This window comes from Chanodichthys erythropterus, chromosome 20 (genome assembly GCF_024489055.1).
Source record: "Chanodichthys erythropterus isolate Z2021 chromosome 20, ASM2448905v1, whole genome shotgun sequence".
Classification (NCBI taxonomy): Eukaryota; Metazoa; Chordata; class Actinopteri; order Cypriniformes; family Xenocyprididae; genus Chanodichthys; species Chanodichthys erythropterus.
In genome coordinates this window covers 9,176,960-9,200,696 of record NC_090240.1, presented here as the reverse complement: position 1 = coordinate 9,200,696, position 23,737 = coordinate 9,176,960, and the positions used below count along the sequence as shown (strand labels likewise).

Here is a 23,737-nt window from a genome sequence, read left to right as displayed (position 1 = left end):
GGTCAGAAGTGCCTGACAGATGCATACCTCTACAGTCCACATGAAAACAGGTAGTGGTCAGGCCTGGCTCTCACAAGGCTGAGTTTAGTGGTCAGGACAACAACTGGACACATTAGTTTGACGACATCTTTATGGCTGCAGACAAATGACGGTGAGATGAAAAACGGTGGACAGAGAGCAAAGATAGCTGAGCTTAGGTCACCATGACTGAATATGTGAAGTCGGTACCAGCAGGGACTACACACACACACACACATAGCCTAAGGCCACATTAAAAACGTCCTGCCATGCAACTTTTAAAAAGTGGACAAAATAGAGATAGATAACAGTCAGAAAAGAAAAACATGTCAATTAATTGATACAATTTTACAGTCACTCCCTCCCATAAACAACGCAGTAAAAAACACACTTGCAGCAGCGTTAAAGAGATAGTTCACCCAAAAATAAAAATTTGATGTTTATCTGCTTACCCCCAGGGCATCCAAGATGTAGGTGACTTTGTTTATTCAGTAAAACACAAATAATGATTTTAACTCCAACCATTGCCGTCTGTCAGCCGTATAATGCGTGGCAATAGGAACTCCATCTATAAGAGTCAAAAAAACATGCACAGACAAATCCAAATGAAACCCTGCGGCTCGTGACGACACATTGATGTCCTAAGACACGAAACAATTAGTTTGTGCAAGAAACCGAACAGGGTTTAATTTGGATTTGTCTGCGTGTTTTTTTTTCATTCTTATGGAGTTCCCATTGACACGCATTATACGGCTGACAGACGGCAACGGTTGGAGTTAAAAATCATCATTTGAGTTCTACTGAAGAAACAAAGTCACCTACATCTTGGATGCCCTGGGGGTAAGCAGATAAACATCAAATTTTCATTTGTGGGTGAACTATCCCTTTAAATCGTTTTTTTTTTTTTTTTTTTTGTATTTTGATGCAAAGGTAAAATAATACAAAGTATAGTGTTTACAGATTTATTTTGTTAATAATTTTTAGGTCATTTACGATCATTTACGATGCTGAAGACCGTTAAAAAGCATAATCACAGTCTGTGAAAAGGGTCAGTCAAAAAAATAAAAAAATAAATCAAAATCAGTTGTTGCTTGATGTGACAATATTCCTAATATTGCACTTTACAGTTAATTAAACAAAATAGAAATCGTCCTAGACCGTCTGAAGAAGATTCCAACTCAATTTTTATTATTTATATTATGATATTACTGGTAAAACATTTGTAAGAGATATCAACTTGCTTTAACTCATGTATAATTAAAATAACTGCCCGTAGCCTCGTTTAAACGGCTTGGGTGGTGTGCTTTCCACAAATAACTAGTGTATAGTTATTCGCTCGTTCCCGCCCCTCTCTCTCTCTCTCTCTCTCTCTCTCTCTCAACAGTCTCGTGCAACACAGCAGAGCGCGCGCTGCTCCTCAACACATTCATCCGATCAGTTACAGAAGAGTCCACAGCTTCGCAGTTTATGTCTCTCAGCATAAAGTTTGAGGGTGAGTGCGTATTTTAAAGCTTTTTTTTTTTCTCAATTGTTGCATCTAAATTAGAAACATGCAGCGCAAAACGTGCCAATTAGGCGGAGACAGTTAAATCCATATCTTTTCACAATAGTGTTTATACTCGCTGCGTTGTACATTATGCCGAAGTATCAGCGGTTTTCTTTACCCTTTCTCACTAAGACTACTTTTTAAATTCAGCAATAACACGATCCTCATCTCTCTACAGAACTGTCTACTCCGCGTTATTCATGTTTAATTCAGCAATAATACGATTCTCTTTTCTTATCAATGATGGCTTAGTAGACACTGTACAATTTAAAACATTTAAACTCCCCCACTGCAGGCAAATATAAAAAATAAGTAATAAGAAATACATCTGTAAAAAAGTAGCCTACTAGCAGCTCATCACACAGTACATTATCCATCAATTTTACGGACATTTCCGTTAACTCTAAAACACAACGCATGCAGTATAAAATTCAAAATACAGGTAAAACGCCTGTAAAAAATAAATGCGGAAAATTCCTTCAAATTAGTACAGTACAGTACAATAATAAAGTTGTGTCCTATTTTCATGTATTTTAGTGTAAAGTAGAGCTGTTTGGAAATGCAGTGCATTAGTTTGTTTACAGGTGACAAAATGAAGGCTGTGTAAGAAAGAAGAACACCCTACCCATCATACTGTGGGGCACTGAAGGCATTGGATGTATCAGTGATTAAATCAGATTACCAAAGCATTTTAAAGTGAAATGTGTTACCTAGTGCCAAATCATTAAGTTTGAGGTCTTTCAGCAGGATGACGAACCAAACACAAGCACCAGCACCAAAGAATGGCTGAAAAGGACAAGATGGAGAGTTTTAAACTGGCCAGTTTAAACAAGTCCTGACCTAAATCCATTGAAAACCTTTGGAGAGAGTAGAAAAATGACTCCTGTAAACATAAAAGAGCTAAGAGTTTGAATGCATAGCAATGGAAAATAAACACCAGCAGACAGGCGGAGGAAGCTTCTGTATGGATACAAGAAACGTTGAGTTGCTGCCAAAGATTCTTCAACCAAATATTAGTAAAGGGTGCCAATAATTGTGTCCAGCATACATTTTTTGTCTGTTTTTTTTTTAATATCACTATATGGAAGCTTTCTTTTGTTTTTGTTGTTCAATAACTTTCGACATGTCATTAAAATATTCTGATTATACAAAATTGGTTTATATCAACAATCAGGCATACCTCCTTACAAAAATAAACAAATGAGTCAGATTTTTATCAAAATAATATTATATTTTATAATAAATTCGTAGACCTTTCTATTTATTTATAGGCTACTTACGTGTTTAACAGGTAACCCCGCAGTTTTCCATACAAGTTTTCTGTAAAATAAAAATATTATTAATATTATTTTCTATTTATTATAGTTATATTATCATTAAATACTCTATTTTTTATTTTTAATAATGAAAGTTATTACAATAGTAATAATTCTTATTTGGTTTAATATTTTTATTTAGCAATATGATAATATATGATAATAATTAAATTTTATTCAAATTGATATATTAGCATGAAATTTTCGGCCAAATTGTGCAGCCCTATAACCAAGCAAAACAAACCTGATATTGTTTATATATATATATATATATATATATATATAATTTTTTTTCATTTGTAATTTGTAGTTTTATAAAGCCATTTCCTCTCTCAAGATCCATTAATGTACTAAAAACATATTTAAATCAGTTCATGTGAGTACAGTGGTTCAATATTAATATTATAAAGCGACGAGAATATTTTTGGTGTGCCAAAAAAACAAAATAACGACTTATATAGTGATGGCCGATTTCAAAACACTGCTTCAGGAAGCATTATGAATCAGTGTATCGAATCCGGGAGAAGTGCCCATACAAGGAATTCCGCCCCCGTCGACGTCACTCAGGCCAATACTGTGAAAAAAAAAATCTGAAACCTCTGACGATTTGGAAAAGAACTTTTGGAACAGAAATACTCCGTCATACATCCAACTCATGTTTTGAAACTTTGGCCATGTTTAGCATGAGAATCCAACTTTTTAACAGTGTAAATAAGTCAGAATACATGAAATAGCATTCCATCTTGGATGAAATTTTAATTCTGAAGTGAATTAATCCTTTAAGAACATTCAGTGAATATGATCAATTCCTGTGATGAGAGAGTCAATGGGAGTGTCTCTCTTCAGCAAAACAGACATCTGTTAACTGTTTACTGCAATTGTCGAAGTAACCTCCTGCTGTTTTTAATTTTCATTTGCACCAAAATTTTGTAGCCCTGCATTATCCCTCCCCAAAGTGAAACCAAAGTTGAATTTGTGTACAAATATCAGGAGTATAAGTGTAAATGGATCGTGCAAACTCAATCAGAAATCTGATCGATCGAGACGCATGAAGTGAGTAAGTGTTAAACCCCCCTTTGTCAGAGTAGACGTCAATACAGTACTAAAGTCTAGTTTGTTCAATGACTTGGATTGGCACCTTGATGTTGATCGTTAAGTTGATGATTTTTTTAGCTTCACTCCTGAACGTTTGTCTCCTTTACCTTCAGGAAGAGAAAAAAATGGCATCTTTGTGGTTCAGTCTGATTACACTGGCTGTGGCTGTATCTTTGGTCTCTACTGGTGCTTCTATCCCAAACAATGAAGAGGAATGCCACTTGACACCGATGAAAGTCCCAGTGATCCTGGACGAAAGCACAGTGAGGCTTCAAAGCCCAGAATTCACTGCTGGCGACTCGAGTGAGCCAGGAGTGATGTGTGGGATCGAGTGCCAGCGAAAGCTGCCAGAACCGAGGCCTGCTGAGCTGGAACGACTACTGTCTTATGAAACGATCTACGAGAATGGAACACGCATCTTCACCAAAATAAAACTGGAAGGGGTCACTGAATTAAGAAACACGTCCTCTTCCGTTGTCTGCAAGACGGGACACCTTAAACGCAGAAAACGGCAGGTATACGGCATGGACGGGCGGTTTGTGATCACAGACAAACACTTCACCACTAATTACCCATTTTCTGCATCAGTGAAGCTCTCTACGGGTTGCTCAGGCATCTTGGTTTCTCCAAGACATGTACTGACTTCCGCCCACTGTGTCCACAATGGCCAAGACTATTTGAAAGGGACCAAGAGGCTCCGAGTGGGTATCATGAAGCTTCGCTCCAAACGCAAGGGAGGGCGCCAACGAGGAGGCAGGAGAGGAGAAAAGAGAAGAGAAAGTGAAGCAGGAAATGAAAGAGATGTTGCCACTGAAGTACAAGTTAGAGAACACAGGAGGAAAAGGAAGAACCGTTTTAGGCGAGAGACAGATTCAGACCAGAACAGACAACCAGCTTTCCGGTGGACACGTGTCAAACGAACTCAAGTACCAACCGGTTGGATGAGGAGAGCAGGCGAGGAGGTCTCAGCCGACTACGATTACGCCCTTCTGGAGCTCAAACGACTTCATAAGATGAAGTTCATGGAGTTAGGTGTTGTTCCTGTAGTCAAGGACATACCAGCTGGAAGAATCCACTTCTCTGGTTTTGATAATGACCAGTTAGGAAAGGTGGTCTATCGCTTCTGTTCAGTCTTGGAGGAATCTAATGACCTAATGTACCAGTACTGTGACGCACAGAAGGGATCAAGTGGAGCCGGTGTGTACGTGAGGCTACGAGATCAGGCAGGAAAAGGGAAGTGGAAGAGGAAGGTAATTGGTGTGTTCTCTGGACACCAGTGGGTGGATGTCGATGGGATACAAAAGGACTATAATGTGGCAGTCAGAATAACACCCAGCAAGTATGCCCAGATATGCCACTGGATCCATGGAGATGCTAGTCAGTGTGCATTGGCCTGAGAAAGCTTGATTAAAGGTTGAAGTTACTTTTTTTTGTAAGTGGAAGTAACTACATTCATTACATCCAACTTGTCAGTAAGTCTTCAAGACTGCTGGGATGGTCTAGATGCAAACTTGTCATATGACTAAATGGAAAGTCCATAGCGAGAAGTTGCGAGCACAAATGGAGCATCTGTACAGGAAATGCCTTTTTCACAAGATGAATTTTGAATGCTGTATATTTATTTGTTTTTATTTGAGACTGCAGGCTTTGTAATGTCATGTTCAGGCCATGTTTATGTTAAAAAGCCAATTTCACCAGCTGAGGCCAAGCAGTTAACTACTGAAAAGCAAAACAACTTGACGTTCAGTATGATTTTTGTTTAAGTTCTTGAAGAGTTCACCCGAATATGTCAACAGTTACATGAAGAGCAGCCTGTTTTCCATGGAAGAAAAGTGGCTGGTGATTCATAATACCTCTGAGAAGTGCAGATTTGTGAATAAGAGCTTATAAGTTGGAGAATAAAATGATGTAAAGTTCAGTATGATTTTATGTAATGCCATGTCAGCATCTGAGGCTGTTTTATGGAGAAAAAAAAACAACTAAATTACAAAAAAAAAATAAAAAAAAATGTAAATTGCTGTATAAATCACCATCCAGTTTTGCTGCATGGAAAGAAGCAGCTCAGACACTCAGAGCTTGAAAGGATGTGGAGGTAATTCATAACTGGGGTGATTGTTTTGGTCTTACTGTATTTATTTAATAATTGCCTTTGTCTAATAAAGTCCATTCAGTTAAAATATTACAAAAGCACTAATTCATAAATGTACTGTAAAGTCAGCTTCTGCTGTTTTAATACATTGTTTTAACATCTTTCACAACAAAATGTCAGAAACAATTTTCCTTTTTTACACCATTCTGGTTTATTGTTTTTTGAAATGGCAGAAAAAGGAATATTTGTTACATTACATGTGACCAATAGCCATGTTAACAGCAAACAATAAGTGACCCAAACAAAGTGCACATTCTACACTAACAGCTCATCTGTTGGATCCAAATATAAATACAAAGCTGAGCGGAGTGACACCAGAACCAGCTAACTGATGATTTGATGCAGCTGGATTTAATCCTCCAGAGAGCCTGATTGGACGGCGTCCTGGTAGGAGGGCCCGCCCTCTTTCTGGTCAGGGAAGAGCTTGATGAGGTCGTCGATTCGAAGGATGGTGATGGCTGCCTCTGTGGCGAACTTCAGACTCTTGGTTTTGACCATGGTGGGTTCATACACTCCCGCCTGCTTGTTGTCTCTCGGCTTTCCATTTACCAGGTCCAACCCGATCCTAAGTGCAGACACACGGTTAAACAGAGTAATCCATCTATTTTTAAACTGCATTGGCTCTCAGTTGAATCCATAATTGGCCATATAATTTCCAGATTACAGTCTGAATAAATCCTATCAATCTACAAAGATATTTAAAAGACATTTCAGGCAAGTAAACCAAAACCTTGCTTCTAAACACCACAATCTTTATTCCTGATTGTACGTTTGTCTGCTGTTTGACAGTGCAGTCGTATTTCTAAGACCTGATCAGGTTCCCGGTGTAATGACAAGAGAGCAACACTAACCATTTGAGGTTCTTGCGTTCAGGGTTGACTTGAGCCTCGTTGTGGAAGGCTCTGAGTTTGGCCACCAGGTCAGTGGAGTCTTGTGCAGCGTTGACTGCCAGAGTCTTGGGAATGATGAGCAGAGAGCGAGCAAATTCAGCAATAGCCAGCTGCTCACGGGAACCCTACACACACGCACACAATAGTTATATCACAAGTTCACACACAAATTATCAAAAAGCACAATTACTGTGTATTACCAACACAGTGCAGCAGTGACCACCTGATTTCCCCCAGAACATTTTCAGAATATTGAATAACTTAAATAGACTCTGCTACAATTCCTGTTTTAACACGAGTGATGAGCGCGACACACGGCTTGCACACACGCGAAACACTCGTTTATCATATAAGATACATTTGAGTGTGTTGAAAGTTGTTATAATGCTACTCTGTGTGTTCGCTAGGTGGCTACTATGAGATTTCTACAAATCGAGGGTAATGCGGGTATGATGGCATTGATAGGCGACGCAAGGTCACGCTTCGTATTCTGGTAGTGCTGGGCGGTATACCGGTTCATATCGAATACCGGTATTTATTTTTGTTATGATATGAATTTTAATGATACAACAATACCGGTATGTGTCTGTCGCTTAACCAATGTTCGGAATGCGGCGCAGCCCGTCACTATTTGAGGGGGTCCCGCTTCACTGTTGCACTGTAGTGAGAGCACAGCTGAGATTGCATCACAGCCTATGGTAAGTCCGAAATCACCCCCTAAAGCCTCATTCACTATTCCCTACTTTATCCACTTATATTGTTCACTTGAAAGAGTGAATGAAAATGAGTGAGTCAATCCATTGTGTGTACATCGGCTGTACACTCGTTATTGTGGTGCAATGTGAGATTGAATGAGTGCACTCAACGTCCACTTTGGTTTCGGACACCACTACAAATGGCTGTCGCCTCAAATAATGCCCTATGAGGTTATAGGGGGCGATTTCGGATTCAACCAACACGCGGCGCGCGCGAGAGCGCTGTGATGAGATTAACAACGTTCTCCATGTGGATCACATTACATAGACTGGAGTGAGCGTGTTTAAGTTTTTTATGGACCCATTTCATATACTCTAGTGCTCTAAACATGAACCAGCGCACATATTTCATCATGTCTTCTTCAAATGAAATGTAATGTTATGCAAAGGACACTGAACTGTACGTCTGATCACGACCGCGATGTCACGATGGGTTATTCTGATACACAGAAGGCGATGTAAGTTAATAAATAGACTGACAATTCAAAGAAGAATGGGCAAAAATTTAACCGCTATATTCTTTCTGTGTTAAACTTACGTGTGTCATTTGTTCAGAGACTGTAGTGCTCTTAAATGTACTGAAAATATCCTTAGTTTAAATGTTCTTCTGCATTTTGGCAGTTTGTTGTTATATAGGGTTAGATTTTTAAAATGCTTAAGGTGCCAATCTCCATGGTCATATTTTAATATTCATGTGTCTGTAATGAGTGTGTTGCAGGTCTGTGTTTTTCGGTAGAAAATGTGGGTAACGCCTGGTCATGCATAGAAAAAAAAAAAAACCTGTTATATACCGTTAAACCGATATAATTATGAAAAATAACGAGATATAAATTTGTCATACCGCCCAGCACTACATTCTGGTTAAAATTGCTTATTTCTCTGGATTTAAACATTCTTGGAAACATTTAGGATAATGTAAGTACACAAGTCAACAAAATATATAACCCTGTTCTAGTGGTTTTTGGATATTAATTTTTAATCCAAAAATCTTACAAATTGGGCCTTTAACTGTTCTTTGAGAGTTCAGCAACCAAAATGTGAAAAATTTATTTCACTGACCTATAGATTAATTTAACCTCAGAGCTTACAGTAGTCTGTCTAGAAAGGTTTACTGATAAGTCACTACAAATCTATTTCTCAATGGAGAAAACAGTCTGTAACAGATCACACACAGGCCTAGTGAGGGTTAATAAGTGTCAATGATGAATTAGGCATGTTTGTTCTGAGCAGGATGAACGCAGCTGTCAGCAGAGCGGTTTCTGTCCCTTTCCCTCTCAGCCTCCCACTGCACAAGCCATCCAACATATGGGAATGTGTTCATACATGCAATCACACACAGTAAACCATAGAAACTGCTCTCAACTTCATTCAGACAATAAAAGCTTGACTGTCTTTTGTTGCTTGCATTTATATATCAGCTATAATTTACCCATGTCAGTTTATTATAACATAACATGTCATGATGACTTGATGTACATCACATAAAAATACAAAAACAAGTTCCCAGCAGCTGTCAGACTGGCTCCTCACCATGCTTGTGGCGTAGTTCTCCAGATAGATGGACAGTGCCGCCTCCACAGCGCCACCTCCTGGTACAACAGATTTGGACTCCAGCACTCTCTTGACCACACACAGGGCATCATGCAGCGAGCGCTCCATCTCATCACACATGAAATCATTTGCCCCACGCAAGATGAGAGACGCACACGTACGTGCCTTTGTGCTGAAATACAAAGAGGGAAATGAGAAGTTAATAAAACAAAGTTGTTTGCAATGCAAAACACTTCTACAAGGTTCCGTGCAATGAAATTAAGTGCAAAATGTGCCGAATACAAGTCACACTGTCATCAAATGTGCTGTGCTTATGATCCAACACAAATTACATAAGGAAATTAAGGTCAAGCACACACAAACAACATTTCAGTTCTAGCATTACCATGTTTATATGGAAACATTTGCATTCATGTCGAATGAGAGGTACATGAAGCTCTGTCCTTCAGGTTCTGATGAGAGAAAAGAAACATGATCTCACTTTTTGACCAGGATGAGCTCATCGTCACACACTCTCTCCTGCACCACCTCCTCTGCCTGACCCAACATGGCTGCCTCAAATGTCTCCTCTCCCTCCAGGTTAGACAGAGATGAGCAAACAGTGGCTGTAAGAAGAGTGAAAACATTGTTCATCAAAATTAAAGACTGAATCTAATCTTAAGGGTAGACAAAAGCAAGTGTAGTCAGCTGACCGCCAGTGGCTTTGGCGATGCGTTTGAGGTCCCTCTTGAGCACTCTCCTCACAGCCATGGCTCCAGCATCTACAAAGTACTTCAGACACATGTCATCAACGCCTCCGGTGGTCAGAATCACGTTTGCCCCCGATGCCAGGATCTTCTGAATGCGCTCCTTTGTGATGTCTGATTCCCTGAGAGACCGATGCAGGAGAGGCAAAGAATTAAAATGGTGCTAATATCAATCATACAGTGATAGCTTGAGAGCAAAATTTATGACAGCAGCGTTTCCCTATCAGTTACCAGACTGGTGACCGCCAGTTTCTGAAAATAACAAAAGGTTTATGTTGTATTTTGCGATATTGCTTTGGCAAAGTATCTGTCAAAAGAACTAAAAATCGAAAGTGTATGTGGCTTTGTGCCCTTATCAATATGCTGTGATATAGCTTGTTGCACAGTGTTTCAAAGTGAAGCTCACCTGATCAGATTACATTTCCAGTTATCAGTAGCTGTTTCCATTAGCCTTCAAATTGCGCAAATTGAAAATACGGCCAATGGAAACATCAATTTCACAAAAACTCCCATATAGATCACAAAAAAAAGTTTAAAAAAGTGGATTTTCAAGCAATTAGAAAAAGGAATAAGCAATATAAACACTGATATTAACTAATTAATTGATAAACTACCGTGCAAAAGTTTAGTCAGTATGATTTTTTTTTAAAGTAGTCTTTTATGCTCACCCATGTTATATTATTCATCTATATACACACACACACACACACACACAGAATATTAATATTTTATTACAAAAATCATTTAACGTAAATGACCATTCACTAAGGCTGCATTTATTTAAAAATATAGTAAATAATTATAATATTGTGAAATATCAGTACAATTTAAAAATAAGAGCTTTCTGTTATTTCTATGACAGTAAAGCTGAATTTTCAGCATCATTACTCCAGTCTTCAGTGTCATATGATCCTTCAGAAATCATTCTAATATGATGATTTGCTGCTCAAGAGACATTCATGATTATCATCATTGTTGAATAATATTATAGTAGGGGTGTAACGATACGCTCAGGTCACGATACGGTACGCATCTCGATACGGAGTTCACGATACGATACGTATCACGATATTTTGAACAAAATGAAACTGAAATTCAAACAAGATTTATTAAAAAACATTAATAAATTTCAATAATTTTCCTTGTTGTACATACAAGATCACATTTCAATAAAATAAATAAATATACAATTTTAATAAAAACCTTCTGTATTCAAATTAAGAGTTGAATAGGGCTGTCTGTCACTGAAAAAAAATGTTAAATTTAACATGAACTTAGAATTATGAATAGGGGCCGTTCACATATCGCGTCTAAAAACGCGTGGAAGGCGCGGCCGCACTGCTTCTCCTTTCCAAAGCACTTGCGCTCCCGTAGCGTCGGTCGTTGCTATGCAACCATGACCTCAGCTCTCCAAGAGGATCAGGATGTTTCTGCAAAGGATAAATGATTTCTAGCCCTTGCATTAGTTTTACTACGAGATATATTTATGGAGATATTATAAAAACCACCCTGTACAGCTATGATCAGCTGTTCGGCTGAGCTTTTGATGTGTTGTTACGGAAAGGCCATAGCTGATCGGTTGATTCTTGTCACACGACCTGCGGTGCGCTTGCGGCATTCTGAGAAGTTGAGAATTGCATGCGCGTCGCGACCGCGTTGATCCCATTATGAGCGCGCCTGCCGCGCGGCTACATTTGAAAATAATAACTGACTTGCACGTGGAAAAGACGCAATATGTGAACGGCCCCACAGAACTTCTTAAAGCAAAGCATCGCAAGTGTCTTTTGCTTTTTTTTCGCACTGCGGTGAAAGAAAGCCACGACTTTTCTCACGTGATCATGCAAGAGACTGACATGAGAAACGTTTAAACCTGCTTGCAAGATTCAATGTGTGCCCGAAACACTTACTGAACTAGAGAGCTGATTGAGACACACCATCTACGATAAATCGTTACACCCCTAATACTTATAGTAATTTAAAAATGTGGTAGCATTGGATCTGGACAGGAAGGATAACTCTGGGAGTTGGAAGGGGTGTGTCGCGATTCTGCCTTCTCACATCGCGATACAGGTTCGTGGACCTGCGTATCGCGATTTCGGTTTCATATCGCATATCGTTACAGCCCTATATTATAGACCCCAAACGTTTGGCGGAACAAAATAAAAGACACGCATGTGACTGTGACACGCATGTATAACTCCAAACAATACAGATGTGTGTAATTTTCAAGGAAGGGAACATAATGTGACCTCACCTCTGTCTGATTTGGTCAAGTTTCTCTGGATCATTGATGACCACCTGAACGCCCATCTTCATCTTGGTTTTTTGCAGGCTGAAGTCCAGACAGGCGATCTTGGCATTGGGCACGCGCTTTACCATTCCTAAACAAATACAAGATGTTTTATCACAGTCACACTAGCATATACTAATGCAAAAAAAAACAAGCAGTGCACAAACAGACCTTGTGATCCCACAGTGCAGTTCAGAGCATATCCGTTGACGAGGAAACTCTCTTTCTGGCTGCGTCCGTGAGCCTTCAGCACATTAACAGAGTTGATTGGATAGCGAGCCACACCTTTACCATCAACAAACTTCACAGCCAGGGCAGCGTCAACCACCATATTAGCAAAAAAATCAGCATCACTAACACAGCGTCAAGGAAAGCTACTCAAAGACTTACAAATGTCAATAAAAGTATCACAGTATTATGCTTTTTAGATACCATGGAGTGGACTTTGTAACATAAAATAATTTTTTTGGACTCCACCATGATGGCAATCCAATAAATAAATATAACACACAAGTATTTATGAATATAAACCTGTGTGTATGTAAACATTACATCACAGGAGTAAATAACATTTTAAAATATATTTAAATAGAAAACATTTTAAATTGTAATATTTCACAATATTGCAGTATTTACTGTATCTTATACAATTATTAAATATTAATATCATTAACTTTGTATGCCAACATGCGTGTAATCAAGATCACACCTAACATTAAAGTTATTATTTTTTTATATTGTTATAATTTCAAATTTAATCTCCAAATTAAAGTAGAAACATAAAGACAGTGTATTTGATCTACCAGGTAGGAAGTATCCAGAATCAAAGCGGTTACCAGGCACTTCACAGTCTTCACTGTATAAGTTAGATTAAAATATAGATGATATTTTATTAAAGCTACAAAAGTTATTCAAATTTTCTTCTTTTGTTTTTTAACATTAATGGCAGACAGCAGCAGGTTTATTAGTCTGCTATAAGATCTGAAACACATCCAATTATGTCACAGCTCTTTATGTTCATTTAAGACTCTGCTTACGAGGATCCTCGACAAAACGGGCAGTTTGGCATCATTTTGTGTTTTTGTCCATTCAAGCGTGAAAGATCACATATACATATAACTGCAAATAAATGCAGTTATTCCTTATTAACAGCGGACAGCCAACAGCACAACACAGAGGATACACTCCGATGATCTTAGAGGACATGGAGGTCTTGGCAGCATTGATGAGACACTCTCTGCCCAAGTCATCTGTGCTGATGGTCAGATTCTCATTGATGTATCTGACTGCCTCCCTACAAACCACAGCAAACATAGATTAATGCAAAAGTCCTGCTGAATCATGCTTCAACAATAAGGCACAGGAAGTGACTCTTACTTGCAGGCCAGTCTGTATCCACTGATGATGGAGGTGGGGTGAATCTTCTGCTTGACCAGCTCATCTGCACTCTTCAGCAGCTCAGCGGCAATGATCACCTACACACAAAAACACACAGATGAGTGGTTTCTACAACACAATCCTTTTCTGAGATCCAGTCAACGCTGTCTAATGTACGGTCAGACATGTGCTGGAGACAGACAGCTTCTGTGTCCTGTTAGCACAGCTACACACACTGACACAGCCCAGAAGGAAGAGTTTATATATAATAGACACTCATTTGAAGTAAGAAACATCTCACCACTGATGTTGTGCCATCTCCAACCTCCTGATCCTGCAGCTCTGCCAGTTCACAGAGAACCTTGGCCGCAGGGTGCTCCACCTCCAGCAGCTTCAGGATGGTGGCCCCATCATTGGTGATGGTCACGTCCTGAAACACACATCCACCAGCATTAGCAAAGGAACCGGCTACACGCTAGATCTGGACTGACAACAATAGAACTTCATGTGATGAACAAGATCTTTTAGTCTGTGCTATTTTCAGTTGAAAAGCACGCCTCCCATCCAACAATCACAATAAGCTTTGTGCTTTACATCTGATTCAAAAAGTCTGAGCTTCCAAATGATGTCCAATTTATAACTTAATTTAAACAATAAATGTGGTTTTGGTGTTCTTTAATGTGATGCAACAGATCACTGTAGTGCCTCGTGAACTGTTCATCTCTTTCTCTTTACTAGAGATGCACCGATTGCAATTTTCTTGGCCGATTCCGATTTTTCAATAGTGTGATCCGCCGATACCAATTTTTGACGATTCCGATTTTCTTTTTTTTAAGAATTATAATTGACAGCATATAAAAACAAAAATCTACTTTTCTTCAATGCAAAGTTCTCATTAAAAAACCCAAGTAAAAGTCAGTAATAAAATATAAACAGCTCAAATAAATGCAATAGAATAAAGAGCTATGAAACGACGTTTTTCAGGTTAACTAGGTTTCTATTCAGGTAAAAAGAAGAGGAGGCGCCAGCACGGGTGCGTGTCACTTCACCGTGACAGAAGAGAGCGAGAATGCGCAGCTGACGTTATTGCCTGTGCCGCTGGTAACAAAACGGATCGGCTCTGAATCAGTAAGAGGTGAGACTGATCGACCGATGATCGATCGGCCAGGGATCGGAATCGGCCGATTTCCCTCATGATCGGTGATCGGTCGATCAGTCTCACCTCTTACTGATTCAGAGCCGATCCGTTTTGTGCAGCTCTACTAGTTACAACAGCAAATACACATGAACATCAGAAGGAATGTTCTGTCTCATGTAAATGAGGACGCATGAAAGTACCCGGATGTGTTCTTGATATCGAGGATGCATCGAATGCAAACTTGAGGGAATCGAACCATTAAAAATCCCAGAAGACGCTGCGGCGGTCGTCGTACGGAAGCCTGTAAGCTTTGAAGTTCTCGTGAGATTCCAGCTACAAGCTCGCAAATACGTGACGCCTCGTGAAAGTAAACCATTTGCTTTGCTTAATTTTAATAAAATGATAACCTGAAGAAAGCCTGCAGTATTTTTATTGACATAAAAAATAATCTTAACATTGACAAAGCATAACAGCCAAAGGCTTCTCATTTTCATAAATACACGCGGTGAAATAAAAAGATAATTATATGAAAACAATGTCTATAATTATGAAATATTTTTTTGAACAGGTTATGACATTTGTTTGTGATGTTATGTTGTATTTACTGTGCATTAGCCACTTATAATATGCTGGGACGGTCAATTGGTCAGTTGAGCAACAAGATCGCAGCACATCTCAATTCTCAAATGATGCGTTCTCTGTCCTCGCGTCCTTCCGAGATCGTTCTTTCAAGGTCGCCTGGCAAGACCGGACTCCACGAGAACGCAAGTCCGTTCTCTGCGTTCTTGGAATTGAGAAACAGCCATTCAATGACCATAAACTCGATTAATAGAAAAATAACTTGAGCGTTTTTATAAATATGTGCGATATATTACACATTCATTATATTGTCACTTAACCTGTTATCTTCATTAATACTTTTAAATGTTTATATTTCAACCACAAATAAATAGTTAAAATGTTGATTTAAAACCTGCCTTATTTGCAATTAAAATATTTATATACAACAAGTTAAGTGTTGATTACTAAAAAAAATTAATTGTTTATTAAATAAACATTTATATATTCTATTAAATATATTTTATATCTTCAGCTAAATGAAAACTTTCATTTCCATGTCTGTAAAAATAATAATTTAATAATAAACCATTTCGGTGCATCACTATTCCTAATGTTTCCAATCCAAACAAAATAACGACTTATAAAGTGATGGCCGATTTTCAGAACACTGCTACAGGAAGCTTCAGAGCATAATGAATCTTTTGTGTCAAATCAGTGGTTCGGAGCGCCAAAGTCACATGATTTCAGCGGTTTGACACGTGATCCGAATCATGATTCGACACAGAAGATTCATAACGCTCCAAAGCTTCATGAGGCAGTGTTTTGAAATAGGCCATCACTATATAAGTTGTTATTTTGTTTTTTGGCACACCAAAAATATTCTTGTCGCTTTATAATATTAATATTGAACCACTTTACTCACATGAACTGATTTAAATATGTTTTTAGTACATTAATGGATCTTGAGAGAGGAAATGTCATTGCTGGCTATTCAGGCCACACAGAGCCATCGGATTTAATCTAAAATATCTTAATTTGCATTCCGAAGATTAACGAAGGTCTTACGGGTGTGGGACGGCATGAGGGTGAGTAATAAATCACATTATTTTCATTTTTGGGTGAACTAACCCTTTAAGCAAAAGAGTTCATTTCTCTAGCAAACTAACAAGTTGTGAACACTGAATGACTTTTCTGGGGTTAATGCTACATGACATTGTTTACAAACCATTTTACTGTGATGTCTTTCCGCCGTTGAAACACTACAAGCTACTATTGTTACTTCTTCAAACCGGAAGTGTCTTCCTGATCTAAAACGCAATGGGCTCGTCAGGAAAGAGGTGAAGATCACTCTGACAGACAGAGAAACGTGTGTAAACTTACTCCAATGTCGTCCACCAGCATCTTGTCCAGCCCGACAGGACCGAGAGAGCTCTTGACGATGTTAGCGATGGACGCAGCGGCCATGACTGAAAATAAACACAAACCATATCAGCACATGATGAATATTGAACTTTTCTGCTCAACATGTTTATTCAGTATAGCATGCAATCCGAAACAGTGACTATCATTTAATGCTTAATTAAAACACAAACGGTTAGAGAAGCGTAACTCAGTCACATAAGTGTTTGTTTATGCAGTGTGGGCTTATATGGCAGTATAAACGGGGCGTGGATGATGCAGCATCACACAAAAGAAGAAGCCTTCAGTCACATGTATGTCCATATATGCATGTTTCATATCTTTCTTCCACATTACTGTATCGTGTGGTGCAGGCAAGCACTTTTACCCATCATGGCATCACTCATACTTCATATTTCACATGATTCAGTCGTCTGATAGAGTAACACACACGAGCTGCTTCTCCTGCACAGCCACAGAGTGATGGATCATGTAAGTTAACGTTACCGGCTCACGCCTCAAGAAGCATATTCACTGCGCCGACAGCGATCAGAACACAGAAATCACCTATAAACTGAAGGCTTAGCTCGTCTTTTGTTACAGATTGAGTATTAAATACACTGATTCCTCTGAGCCGCACGTGCTGCTTGAGACACCGGCCGCCACAGCGCTTCCGTTTAATCGTCGCCACAGTGGGCCGTTTATCGCGCGCTTTGTTTTATTGAGGGTAAATATGACAAGACTCACCGTTCTGAGTCCTAACGGACTCGCCGCTCGTCCTCTGGCCGAGCACGGTTAACGGACCCTCTGTCATGGACATGTTCGACATGTTGGAAAGAAAGGAGTCGTTTCGCGGTGGGTTATGGGTAACGTTAGGGTGAGCGCGGGAGGGGCGCGTGTGGAAAGTTCCAGATCAGTCCTGATGAGCAGCTTTCTTTCAGTTCACACTAAACACATACATGAGCCACTTAACCTTCTTCAAGACTATATATATTTTTAATGTCTGTAAAGAACTATAAAACAACAAAGATTAATCAAAAGACCGTTAGAGATATAAAAACTACAATTCCCTGATTGAATCCGGTAATTCATTCGATGGGTTTCGTCAAAGCATTTACTAAGATTGAGCGACATCTAGTGGACTGGAGGAGCAGCGGCAGTGCTTTTACGAGAAACGAAGCTTTGAATCAAAATGATTCACTGTTTCGAAGCGTTCGAAACGCCACTCGCTGGTGACGCCTGCTGGTCAGAACAGTGTAAATACAACAAAAGCTCTGGCCAAATATGCATAAAAACACCTTTTACAAACATATCGCAAATGTTTTATTTAAAGTAAAATCAATCAAATGCAATTGACTTATCATCTAAGATAAATATCAAGTGTCTGTATAATATGTGTTCTTTTATCAATTTTCAGGGTTTGTTTTGTTTGTTCCATGAATGGCTCAGCTAAACAGGCCAGCAAGAGACTATTAACTACTATTATTCCTTTTAATTTTACTAGACACTTCTTCAGTGTTCAGTTGTTCTTGTTCATCTCATCAGTGAATCCGCAGAGATCATCAAGGAAAAACGTCATGTAAGTAGACAAGTGGTCAAGTGCTAAAAGCGTAAGTGTGGATATTTGGGACAGTTCCTCAGATTGATTCAGCAGATTTAACACATCAAAAGGCTTATTTGTTTGTGAATCAGACTGGTGAATGAACTGGGAAATGGCAGTAACTGTATACTATAAATTGCTATGCAGATTACATTGTTTAGAATGAATAAGTAAACTGTGCATGACAAAAATATACTAAAATGTATTTGAAATACATTTATTTTATGCTAAGTATACTACAAATAAATTTACATATTTATGTGCTAAATAATAAAACCCTGCAATTTGTATACTTTTGGTATATGCTAAATTGGAAAATCTAATTTTGTATTTAATGCACTTTAATTGTGTGGAAGTAGTGCTGAGGTCCAGCTAAAGATATACTTAAGTATATTTGATTGTACTAAAGAAATTATTAAAGAAATTAATACTTTTATTCAGCAAGGATGCATTAAATTGATCAGAAGTGACAGTATATACATTTATAATGTTGCAAAATCTTTATATTTCAGAGGAACTAGTTGTGCACTTAAAGTTTACTACTGTTACACTTGAAGTGCACTTAAACATATACTTTAGATACTAAAAAGTGGACCAATTTAGTCCCGATCAATCAGTACTGAACTAGTACCCTTACAAGTTTACTACTAGTAGATTGATATTACTTATTACATAAGGTATACTTAAAATATACTTGGACATTACTTTCATTTTCGTTACATTCTTTTTGTAAGGGACACTTTAAATATCTTGCATTTGAAGATATTATTCAAAGATCATACAATCCTTCATACAATCCTTATTAATAGTGATATTAAACACTTTTAGGCATAATATTAAGAAATGTGCATTTTGCAATAAAGTACTTCAAATAAAGTTTAATTGTAATTTTACAAAAGTTTTAAGTGATATGTCAATAAATATGTTAATGGATTTAAAGTATACTCAGTATGAAATAAATGTATTTTAAATAGATTTTAGTATAGGTTCGTTTTTTCTTTGTTTGTTTGTTTGTTTTTTTCACTAGGGCAGCCCTTCACATTTTCAAATTTGTCAGAAAAGTTTTGTTTTCCCCTTATGGCTGGTTACATAGGCTAGCTTTTGCTCACAATCCTAAATATGCTTTCAGTCATGCAAAGTATTTACCATACCATAGCAACGTTTCTTTTATGCCTACTTTAAACCTAAGTGCTATTTAAATATAAATTAATCTTGAGTGTGAGCATAAGTGTTATCTAGAAAGACATCTAACGGTGCTTGTATTTTTTTTAACTGCTTGCTTTCTGATACTCTTCTGTGTTGTTCTTTCTCTTTCTATCTCTCTCAAAATGTGCAAATGGCTTCACACCAGATCTGTTTACAGTTGATAGAACTGTATTATTTGCAGGTTGTTTTAAGTCTTGCCAATTTAAACATTCAGGTGATTTTAATCCGTTCAGTAGGCTACTCAGACGCTCTGATGGATTTCTCTGCACTCTCAGCCAAAGCACGCACATGCACCTCTCGCTTAAACGCAAAATTATGTCAAAATCCCTGTTTTAGCGAGTCTTTCATGTAAACACAGTTGGTTATGTCTTAAATTAATGTTAACAGTTGAGAAAGAAAACGTGTGTTTATCAGTGGATCCGTGCTTTCTCTCTTAAAGTGACAGAACCCTAATATAACTGCTGCTGTGATTAACGTTAATTCATAAAGCATTTCAGAAAAAAAAAGGACAGTGTGATAATGTCTTAAAGGTAGGGTAGGCAATTTTGGAGCAGCTAGCCATAGCAAGCTAGCTCTGAAAGCATGAGATCCCACCCTCCCTTCAGAGCGTCTTCACCTCTTTCAAATCACATGAACGCACACAAAAGATTCTGCAAAGCATCACAAGAAATCTTGTTGTTTTGGTTCAGAAGGAACTGTAAAAGGTGCTGCTGTTTGTTTGTGGCGCCTGATGACTGACGTCTGTCTACAATGCGCTGATGACGTGTGATCAACAGCAAAATAGAGCAAGTTTTGGTTAAAACTAAGTGAATATTTAATTACTACAATAGTCATTTCAGGAACACTTTACAATAAGGTTCATTTGTTAACATTAGTTAATGTATATTAACTAACATGAAATAACCATGAGCAATACATTTGTTACTGTATTTACTAATCTTCGTTAACATTAGTTAATGAAAATACAGCTGTTCATTGTTTGTTCATGTTAGTTCACAGTGCATTAACTAATGTTAACAAGATTTTAATAATGTATTAGTAAATGCTGAAATTAACATTAACAAAGATTAATAAATGCTGAATAAGCACATATGTAATAACTAATGTAGTTTACTAAAAATGTGGAAAAAGTTGGTTATAAACAAAAATTTAACTTTGGCAAAATGAAGGCAAAAGCAGTTTTGTTTTAATTGAAGGTTTATTTGTTGCCTACAATACATCTTCGACCAGTTACTACAGGGCAGTTATAAAAACAAAACAAATGTCAAAAAATTAAATTAAGATCATGAAAATAGGTAAATGGCAACATTCATAAATATGTACATCTTTACAAACAGAATGTTTAAAAGGAGGAAAAGTGCAAAAGTAACAATTCCAATGGATAACAGTCCCCACCAGTGAACGAAATGTACAACTAAATAAAAAGAAAGAAAAACTATATAAACATACTTCATTCAAATCTTCCATCCATATTTAAATTCAGTTTATTTACACTGGTACTTTTATGTATATCATTTACTCCTGGTTTCAGGAGGATTCCTGTAACATTTTGTTAGGTAACATTTTGAACATGAACAATGCTCATACAACAACAGAGCTACACATTATAAACTTTTTTTCAAAAACCATACTTGCTGAACAACCAGTCGAAACATATAATAAATATTGTTTCATCAAATCGAAAGCGAAATTTGAAAATGTGGTGGGGGGCTGAAGTACATAACATTTACCCAGAAATAAATAGGAAAAATAAACTGAAATGTGCTGTGAAAATCACTAATAAAAATATCAAAATCTTTGGGGTGACAGACAGTCTGTAGTTTGAATGTGGAGACAGGGTGGGGACAGCCAATGCTGAATATTTTAAACACTAAACACAATTAAATGATCAGACAACACATAGTATTAAACTCAAATTTACATCAAATTACAGTACGTTTCTGACAACTCAAACTCCTCATTCTGCAACATGGTCCCCTGAACAGATTAATCTAAAATTAACACTATAAATTATACTTTCCTGTGTTTTTTTGCCGATATTCTAGTGGTGGTCCAGTCATGATGCTAAATTAAATTAAATCTAAAAACATTATTGTAATTTTACTCCATATTTACTGATATTATGCTAATTTCTGAGACATGGTTGATTGTAACTAGGATTTTAGCAAAACTTGACCACCTTTTAAATATGCTTATGACTTTGCAGTCTGATAAATCTATATCTATATCTAATGTACAGCATAGTAAAATATATAGTGATTCTATGTATTCTTGGCCTGGAGAAAATGTGGCATGCAAATATTACAAATTACACACTGAATGGCCATTGGCTGATGTTAGCATAGTTTCCTGTAGATGAAACCACCTACATAACCAAATTTACTAATGTCTACACAATTAAAAGGAAAATATTTAATTATTGGCTTAAGGAACTGTCGACATGTTTACACAGAAATTATGGCAGATAATTTAATTAACATCACCAGGCATGTGCGCCTTATCTTAAAGCTTGTATGGAAACATTAATGTACATGTTCTAGAATATTATAACCAGTAGTTTGAGAATATTGTAACATTTTAAGAGAGAAATAAGTTTAAGTTGTGTCTACGATTCAAGCCTATGTAGTTAGTGTTCTTTCATTTTCTTTCTTTTCTGAATTACAGTTCCCTTTGAAACTTTGTAAAACTTAGAACCATGATCTTACCTGTACCATGACCTAAGTCATTTGACATAATTCTTGGGTCTTAATGTTAAGGAAAAGAAAGATATAATTCGAAAGATGTTGTGTACAGTGTTCCTGCTTAGATCAGTATCTTACTGTGTGAGTGTGATGAGAGATGAGCAAAGTAGCTAATGCTTGAATCCATAATTTACAAATTGTATGGTGTTGTTGAGTGTACTGTAAAGCACAATGTTAAAATGTTGTATATCACGTGTTTTGTGTTGTGTCTTTAAGTTGTGTAACATGTTCCATGTGGACGTTTAAGTTTGTTGTGTCTCATTTCCTCCTTGTATGAGCTAAGCACGTGACATGTTGTCCATCATTCCTGCTTCCTATGCAAAACTGCTTGAGCTGAGACACTGGAACTTTTCCCTCAGTGACTGGACAATAGTGGGCTGATTTACATCTTGCTGGCTGCAATCCGGATCATTCCACAAGTATCCCTGCAGAGCCATATCAGGGTTAGTGGAAGCCTGCTGTTCTTTTACGAGGGTTTGCATGTTGCCTTGAGGAGGGCCGCAGTACTTTACTGCGGTTTCTGTCAGACTGTGTGGCATAGCTATTTCTTGCTTCTTTTCTTCACCCTCATCTTCAGAACGGATCTCTACATAATCGTCATCATCATCTCCAGTGTCTTTAAAGTTGGCCAGATAATTCTCAGTGGCACTTTGCGCATTCAGTGGCACATTTCTGTTCAGCACAAGTATTTGTTGTGAGTCCCGCAGTGTGATATCACATGGCGCTGAGAGGTCTGAAGTCCCCTGGACTGGGCATTCTGGGAGGCTGTGCTGTCGAGGCACTTTGCCGTCCACTTCCCACACCCGATTACACTGACCCCTGCCATTTTCTGTTCCAGTCTGGTCTATCAATGAAGATGAGGACTGGCAGCGATTATAGGATGGCACCTTAGTGTTTCGTGGTCCAATTGAAGTGTAAATGTGATCAGAGTCATCTTTACTTGTTGTCACACAAGCACTCCAACGCTGATTGGGTGGAGTACTAGGAGTAGGTGGGAGGTTCTTCAAAGCAGGTGTAGAACTTGCAGGAGTCAGTCCTCTCTGTGGGGTTGAAGTGCATACTGCTCTTTCTGCTGGCCAGGACACAAAATCAGCAAGTTCCCCATTACTGTACGTGCAGTTCAACCAGTCAGACTCTTGTGTAGAGCTCTCAGATAAGGAAGGGGAGGAAGTGGTGCTGGGAAAAAGTGGATGAGGGCCGGCAATGCTGATAGATGACTTCAGCACTGGAGTACTGGTCGGAGAACCCTTAAAAACCACCTGTTCATACAAATGAGAGTACTCTGCTATTCTTGCACCTAAGCAGAAGAAAGGAGGAAAGACAGAGGCATTCATAAACCAATATACCAAATTTGTTCAAT

At 38.0% G+C, this 23,737-nt stretch overlaps 3 protein-coding genes across 6 annotated transcripts in view; 1 reads left to right on the top strand and 2 right to left on the bottom strand.

Moving 5' to 3' along the window:
- Positions 1-1,459: 1,459 nt before the first annotated feature.
- On the top strand, positions 1,460-6,093 carry LOC137009730 (inactive serine protease 35). The gene is made up of 2 exons (XM_067372187.1): positions 1,460-1,510; positions 4,089-6,093. The coding sequence occupies exon 2, from the start codon at positions 4,101-4,103 to the stop codon at positions 5,370-5,372; it is 1,272 nt and encodes a 423-aa protein (XP_067228288.1). The 5' UTR covers positions 1,460-1,510; positions 4,089-4,100; the 3' UTR covers positions 5,373-6,093.
- Positions 6,094-6,270: 177 nt separating this feature from the next.
- tcp1 (t-complex 1) lies at positions 6,271-17,736 on the bottom strand. The gene is made up of 12 exons (XM_067372185.1): positions 17,578-17,736; positions 16,813-16,898; positions 14,035-14,163; positions 13,734-13,831; positions 13,540-13,650; positions 12,528-12,709; positions 12,321-12,447; positions 10,013-10,188; positions 9,802-9,925; positions 9,300-9,492; positions 6,976-7,139; positions 6,271-6,689 (listed from the first exon to the last, which is right to left on the bottom strand). Exons 1-12 carry the CDS (start codon positions 17,657-17,659, stop codon positions 6,476-6,478), a joined length of 1,686 nt encoding a protein of 561 aa, XP_067228286.1. The 5' UTR covers positions 17,660-17,736; the 3' UTR covers positions 6,271-6,475.
- A 3,089-nt stretch (positions 17,737-20,825) lies between these two features.
- The window catches only part of LOC137009504 (pleckstrin homology domain-containing family G member 1), a 52,189-nt gene continuing 49,277 nt past the window's right edge, over positions 20,826-23,737 (bottom strand). For all 4 annotated transcript variants that reach the window (XM_067371783.1, XM_067371784.1, XM_067371785.1 and 1 more), the window contains exon 18: positions 20,826-23,674. In XM_067371783.1, coding sequence (XP_067227884.1) covers positions 22,692-23,674 — 983 coding nt within the window. In that variant the 3' untranslated portion in view covers positions 20,826-22,691. The remainder of the gene's footprint in view (positions 23,675-23,737) is intronic.

What these genes read in the sequence shown, in the direction of transcription:
- LOC137009730 (XM_067372187.1), top strand. Translation starts at nt 4,101, where the DNA reads ATGGCATCTTTGTGGTTCAGTCTGATTACACTGGCTGTGGCTGTATCT.
- tcp1 (XM_067372185.1), bottom strand. Translation starts at nt 17,659, where the DNA reads ATGTCGAACATGTCCATGACAGAGGGTCCGTTAACCGTGCTCGGCCAG. An exon ending in TCCTCTAAGATCATCGGAGT is followed by an intron (nt 12,710 to 13,539) that starts GTATCCTCTGTG and finishes ACGCTGTGTTAG; the next exon opens with TGATGCTGATTTTTTTGCTA. An exon ending in GAGCTCATCCTGGTCAAAAA is followed by an intron (nt 9,493 to 9,801) that starts GTGAGATCATGT and finishes TTTGTATTTCAG; the next exon opens with CACAAAGGCACGTACGTGTG.